At 41.6% G+C, this 7,684-nt stretch overlaps 1 protein-coding gene across 1 annotated transcript; it reads left to right on the forward strand.

The window, feature by feature from the left end:
- The first annotated feature begins 2,032 nt into the window (after window positions 1-2,032).
- On the forward strand, window positions 2,033-5,766 carry LOC145441619 (zinc transporter Slc39a7-like). Its single transcript, XM_080319530.1, has 3 exons — window positions 2,033-3,254; window positions 4,016-4,171; window positions 5,277-5,766. The coding sequence occupies exons 1-3, from the start codon at window positions 2,081-2,083 to the stop codon at window positions 5,495-5,497; spliced, it is 1,551 nt and encodes a 516-aa protein (XP_080175656.1). The 5' UTR covers window positions 2,033-2,080; the 3' UTR covers window positions 5,498-5,766.
- Window positions 5,767-7,684: the final 1,918 nt, after the last annotated feature.

The raw sequence follows: 7,684 nt of genomic DNA on the forward strand, positions 1-7,684 counted from the left end.
GAATTAGCATAAATCATAGAGTATTTTTTATAAATTTATGCAATTGTTTAAAAATTTTTTCGCGCTTCGCGCGAATTCCAGATGCCATTTATCTTTATTATTGGGTATTGGGCCATTGCAGCGCCACGACCCACCAAGACATATACAATCAAGTTTTAAGCCATATAACATGAGACTCCAAGAAGTGTGCCAAAACGATCGACAGCGAGAAAACCTTCGCCGAAAAGGACTATGTCGTTATGCTGACTGAAGACTTCGTTATATATACAAAATACATATAGGTTTAATTGTCCATAGGCGCCTAAATGACTGGCGCCGAATGTTCCCGTCTTGGCAATCGGAACCACACAAGACAAATACCATCCCGCAGGGAAAAATTTTACGCCAGTGAAGAAGTACCAATTTGAAATCGTGTGCGTCTTTCAGTTTAGTACGTTCATGCGATTCTATATTTTTTGATTTAGCAGCTGACTGGAAGTCACGAAATAACATCATGTAACGAGGTCATATCAACGGGTCCGCCCGCCCGAAGATGTTTAATTATTAGTTACGGGCCCTCCCGTCTTCAAGACACTTCACTCAACTCTACCAGTAAATCTAATTACGTGAGTAGAGAGGACAATAAAGTGATAGCAATATATATGCAATTGCCGATCTGATTGACCGATTTTATCATAAATTACCGAAAATGTTCGCGCTTCGCGCTGGCTCGCTATACAGTACAGCTCATTGCGTGACAAACGCGAACAACGTGATTGGGGGGGGGTCGTTTTATCATCCTATGGGAGCCCAAGACCCAAGTTTTTGGGTTCCCTGACGAGGTGCTGTTTCGTTCCTTCGGGTATACGCCCGAAGATTTTTAATTATTATTGAGTGGTCCTACCTTTTCGAACACACGTCACTCAGCTCTACCGGCAAATCTGATTACGTGAGCAGAGAGAAGATAAAAATTGATAATAATATACATGCAATTTCCGATCATACTGACCGATTCAATCATGAATTCCAGAAATTTTTCGCGCTTCGCGCGCTTAGGCGACAAAAGCTGCCCAACTAAAGCCCCCCCGATGTAGATGATAAGTAGCCATAAACAGGGTAAAGCCTGAGGGGGGTCTGGGGGGCGAAGCCCCCCAGAAGTTAGGTTTATAACCCTATGGGGGGCCCAAGACCAACGATTTGGGGGGGGGCTGACGAAGTGCTGTTACGGCCCTGGTGATAAGTACTATTTCAGAACCACAACAGGGAGAAAATAATGGAAATCTTCAAACTCATAATCATCATAATACGTGTCATTACGCTTGAATGCCTCAGGTTTCAGTACGCGCGATGGCAGCTCCGGAAAATAAACCAAACACGCAAAACTGAAGGTAAGGTAGGCTTCTTGCAAAACTCCATTCGCTGCTAGCTGGTAGCGGAAGGTAGCGCAATAGGGAGTTAGCGCCACAATGGGATTCAGAAGTGAATCAACCACAACCAATAGCTGGACCTTAGTAACGGTTAGTTGCCGTATCAAGAAGTCATCCTAAAATACGGATGGCAACACTTAATTAAATTTTACTGTTGTGATCGTTTCGAATGTGTCAAATATCCATTGCTGTATGATTAAATTATTACCGGTAGCTACTTATTTTCATTTTGTTTTTCATGGCTTGTAATGGACTATACAATGTTCAGTCTGTCGTAATGTTGCAACTCCGTAAAAAGACATGGAATCTAAACGACTTGGTTTGGTCATTTGGTGCATGTATGGAATCGCTCGGTGTCCTGTGCTCACACTATTCTTTATTTTTTTAATTGACTTACTTTAACTTGGAGAATCATTGCTTCTCGCCTGTTATATTATGGTATGTGTATCATTATATCTGTTGAATATCGCATTGGTCATTGTTTGTCTTGTGAGCGGATGACAATAATAAGAAACACTGATTATTTATTAATTGATAGATACATTTTAAAGTGCAGATAGGCTACTCAAGTATATATGTATATATGCACTAGTTGCATGTGAGATATAATCGGTTGCAGCTATAAAACACTTGAGGTTGTCCTTATAACGCTATCCCTATTTCCAGATATTGTAATGAGACTCGCAGGCTTGGTTTTCGTGACCGCTGTTGTAATCGCAGTCTGCAGAGGTCACGATGGTCATGGTCACGACCATCACCACCATCATGAAGACGAAGAAACTATGATCAGAGCTGGAAAAGAAAAATGGTTCAAGCAACCAGACGCTGCTGTAGAGGAACACGACCATCATGCTCACGATCATGCGCACGGACACGACCACCATGGTCATGCGCATGACCACAATCACGACCATGCACACGGACATGACCACCATCACCATGATCACGGACATGACCACAATCATGACCATGCACACGGACATCACCACCATGATCATGTGCACACTCATGGTCATGGACATGATCATGGACATGATCACCACCATCATCATGGACATGATCATAGCCATGATCACGCACACAGCCATTCACATGACCACGGACACGGTGGATGCCCACACGCACATCACAACGAAAAGAAAACCCAACCAAAGAAAGCCCGTACGACAACCGAAACTGTCGATATGTGGTGGCAAGCCATTTTCGCTACGCTCCTAATCAGCGCAGCACCCTTTTTCATACTATTTTTCGTCCCATTGGAAAGCAATGCGGAACAATACCAACCTCTGTTGAAAGTTCTCTTGAGTTTTGCGTCGGGAGGGCTGCTGGGTGACGCGTTTTTGCATCTTATCCCTCACGCAATTCATCCGCACACACACGGTGATCACGACCATGATCACAGTCACCACGACCACAGTCACGGCCACGATCACTCTGCCACGACAGTAGTTGGCTTGTGGGTCCTTGCCGGTATTATGTCCTTTCTTGCCGTAGAAAAATTTGTAAGACACGCGAAAGGCGGCGATCACCATCACCACCACCACTCTCACAGTGTTGACGTCAAGGAGAAAGAGGAAGTTGAAAGTCAAGCCGAGGATACCGCCTCTGAAAGCGAGCAGGCCGAGTCTGAGAAAAAATCCGATAAAGATTCTTCGGAAGGAGAGAAGACATCTGTGCGAAGGAGGAAGAAGGGCTCGGAGTCGGAAGCTGCGGAATCGCAGGACGAAGGGGAGAAAGACGAAAAAGAGAAAAAAGACGATTCTCATCCGGAGGAGGGGATGAAAGTGGCTGGATTTCTGAACCTGGCCGCTGATTTCACTCACAACTTCACCGATGGATTGGCGATAGGTATGTTACACTAGGAGATTGAATGATGTATTCATGTTAAGATGAACCCGAATATTTTAAGCTGCCATTCGTCAGGGCAAATGGGCGCAACTCGTAGAGAATTCGAAAGAACTTTATATGTTATCAGTCGTATTAACAATTATGATATCCCGTGTATTAAAATTCAAATTATTGATGCGAACTGATGGCTTAGGCTCAATGTGTTATATTTTCTTTGGTTGGTGACTTCTTTTTGTTCACTTTGCTCGCACGCATATCATATGTAATTGAGATTGAATGGGTTCTTAGAGGCAATGTTGGCGCGAGTAATCAAAGTTTGGTGCTTGCCTGAATTCAGATCATGAATTTATTTTCGTTAAATAAGTGCACATGAATTAATTGCAGGTTTCTAAGCGAGAGGTAGTCTTGTGGTAATTTATTGTAATGGTGCTGGTGGGTGCCTGAGGCCTTAAGCACTAAGCAGTCCTGTGCACAGTGCCTGTCTGCAAACAATGAAATACAACATTGAAACATTCTGCTGTTCACTCGTCTTGAAAAGTGTTGACCATGCACTCCTAGTAGATACTAGTCTGATTTTCTCATCGAATTTGACTCAAGATACGGACTTGAATCATCCCAGAATATTTATTTATAATATATATTTGTTATAAATTATAATCCTCGCACAACATGTGATATTATTCCCTGGTTGAATTAGTTCAGTTGTTTCCCAACCTTTTTCGACTCCTGACATACTGTATTATTAAATGATTACATTGCAGGTGCCTCGTTCTTGGGCGGTCAGACACTTGGAATCATCACCACCATGACTATTCTACTTCACGAGGTTCCTCATGAAATTGGAGACTTTGCGATATTGGTTCAATCAGGGTGCAATAAAAATAAGGCAATGTTCCTCCAGCTTTCTACTGCCACAGGTACTGTATTTTCCTATCCTCGTCTATTGCATTTGATCCGAGGTCTAGTAGTAAAAGATGAGTTATTCGAGTGCTGAAATTTTATGCCCAGCGCCACTATTGAGTTGATTCATCGATCAGAATTATAGTTTAGATACTATTTTCCACTGCTGAAGGCTGTAGGCTAACTAAACCCCGATTGGGCGTATGTCATACAAAGCTATACACGTTAGTGATATTAGTAAAGTCATGATCAAACCACAGTGTTGTCACAAAGTGAAATGCAATAGGTATGATCGAAAGAATACCGAATAATCATGAATGTGATATAGAAAGGGTATTATATTGTTTGTGTATAGAATTTCGTACCTCCTACATGTCTCTCGACTCGATCGCAGATACTGTCAATGCCATTCTGCCTGGCTATGTTTGGTATCGAACAATGTATCTCAACTTTTCTCTTTATTAACCCCCCTTGACAAACCCTATTTTGCTTCACGCCACGCTCCGAATAAATGAAATGAATGGGGACATATTGACAACATATGATGACACTTTGCTGGTTGTGTAGCTGCACTGTGAGGCTACCCTCTCTTTGAGATCCCATTGAAGTGAATGAAGAATTCTTTCGTGAGCTTACTCGTCTCAACATGTGGAAGAGAATGCAGCTAAATAGGAAAGGGGCTCTTAACAAAATTTGGGTTGGCCTGCAATACGAAACTGTCAATGGCAAGCTGCTCACGTCTATAATCAAGAGAATATTTGCCCATTCGCTCAGCTAGCATCCAAATGCTCAGACTTTTAAAAGCTGATTACACGTTCTTGGGCAAGGCAGCGCACTAATTGCGTTCCGCCCCTAAATTCAAGTCCGAACCTAGACAATGCTCGAGTACACTGAGAAAAAAAGCCTGATCGTCATCTTCCATCCGGAGCTGAGAATTATTTGCATCCTTGTGATGTCATGAATCATATCAATCAATAATAACGCCTGATCGAATTCTGAGGTATGAGTTCTGTATGTAAGTGCAAGAGTTGAAACTAGAGGTTCGGTTCTACAACTCTCTAGGGACGGTGCCCCCTCCCAGTTGATAACCACTGTTATGCCATTTCAATCCATATTTTCTAGGAGCACTTGCCGGTTGTATTCTCGGTCTGCTTGCGGAGAACATCGGAGAGGCCGCCACCTTGTGGATACTCCCATTCACTGCCGGTGGCTTTATATACATCGCCACCGTGTCGGTCATTCCAGAGCTGCTAGTAGATGCCAAGCCCAAGCAGAGTATCAAGGAAATCTTAGCAATGTTAGTCGGTATTGCAATGATGGTTCTGATTGGGTTTCTGGAGTAGCAACCTTTCAAAGGATTTACCTTGCTTATGATTATATGTCCGTGCGGATTGAATGCGCCTAGTTAGAAGGGACTTTGCGATGTAGCATTTGGATTGTGCTAGCTTTTTGGAGCCGTCTTACATATTGCTTTGTTAGTATGTCCTATTGATACAATTATGAAGATATGATAATGCTGTCGTTATCCAACGACTCAAGTTTATTATGCACTTCGCTATTTTGTTTATTGGAATGCCATGAAATAAAATATGGAATAAGTACTTGACTATCACAGATGTCTGCCTCTGATTGATATATATATTACTCGCAGTTCTAGAACGTAACCATAACCAGCAGGACTAGAACATCCCACTTGACTGAACAAATACAGTCAAGACTAATATCACAGTCCTTCTTCAAGATACAACCTTTCATAAATTTATAGGGGTAGTGGTGAGTAACAAAGTAATCTATCACAGATGTCTGCCTCTGATTGATATATATATAACTCGCAGTTCTAGAACATAACCATAACCAGCAGGACTAGAACATCCCACTTGACTGAACATTGAACAAATACAGTCAAGACTAATATCGCAGTCCTTCTTCAAGATATAACCTTTCATAAATTTATAGGGGTAGTGGTGAGTAACAAAGTACCGAGTAGGTTTTGGCTATTTCAACATTAACTACTGTTTAAAGACGGTTTCCATGGTTTTGGCAAAACTACTTCCTTTTTTGAAACGCAGTGAGCAGTTTTGTGATACAGACCACTTCCACGTGTGAAATAGTTGATAGGAACCACAGAAACTGTGCTGCTGTTTTCGACGTAATACCGACTTGTAGTGCCACTTGTCACCCTACTACAAATGAGTCGAGAGGACACACATCTTACGATCCTGAAAGTAGCTACCACCATATCAGTGTTGGGATGACCCGAGTCAACATTTTCGTATGACTTGACTCGAGTCACTTTGCAAAAATGACTTGACTTGACTTGACTCGGCGCTTCAGAAATGACTCGGAGCAAAATTTACGAGTCAATTTCAAGTCATCAAGCAAACGGTGTCGGTTAAATCTCTGTATCTTGTTTATGTTCGGATAATTCGCGATACACCGGCGTGACTTCTGGGAGAAACCAGTCATACACTGATTGCACCTTTCACTGATCCCCCTTGCTACATCACAAATAAATTGAATGAAAACTTACGTTTATGCAGAGGTGGTCAAAGTAGTCAAAAAAGCTACTCAAGTAGAAGTAGAAGTAGCGACGCAAAAATCTACTCAAGTACGAGTAGAAGTACTTCTTCCAAAAGCAACCTGAAACTACTTGAAGTAGAAGTAGAATTTGCTGGCTTTAAATCTACTCAAGTAAGTAAGTAGTTTTGAAAACGGTCTTATACGTTCTCATGGACTTTCAACAGCTGGAAATTGAGCTATGCGGAAGTTGCAGAGAGTTTCATGTACAATGCATAATAATACATCCCAGAAGGTATAAATTTCCGACAGCATGAGCAATATGAGCATTCGACCGCAACACGAGATGCAAATGATAGTTTTGCTATGGAAATGAGATAGGGCTACTAATCTTTTGTTTCTCCAACATCCTGTTTTAGAAAATGTCATGGCGTGTTTCCTCACGCATATTACGGCCTTTAGTTTAGTTGAAGTCCAATACGGAGAAGTTGTATGGATACGATGTTAACACTTTGCGCGATTTGTATACGATGATAAAAAACATAGCGTAACGTAAAAATGCCATATAGTGTAATTTATTTTAAGAAAATAGACGGCGATGCTATACATTGCTTTTAAACTCAAACATGTATGTTCACCATACAAAAGAACTGAAACTATAATTAGATCTCTAAGTAATGATACTGCGAATTCAACGTGAAATACCAACACTACATCAGAAAAGGCGGAAAATGTATTTTATGTCTTTTGTCGAGACAGTTTTAACGGTGGTATGCTAAAACAGATCTAAAACGCTCACAAAGTTAGAGCCCACTTTTCCAGATTAGGACACGCCATGGGCTGCTAGATTACGATATGATGGGTAAATGCTAGATTGCGAAACGGCAGTTTCAAACGTTATGATGGGCTATATTTACTTTGATGAAATATGTCATACGGGCGACAATGCGGTGCAATGCAACCTAAATAACATTCACTTTCGTGACAACATATTTGTAACTCTATATCTACTG

This window comes from Botryllus schlosseri, chromosome 6 (assembly GCF_051294905.1).
Source record: "Botryllus schlosseri isolate E-star chromosome 6, Bs_hap1, whole genome shotgun sequence".
NCBI lineage: Eukaryota > Metazoa > Chordata > Ascidiacea > Stolidobranchia > Styelidae > Botryllus > Botryllus schlosseri.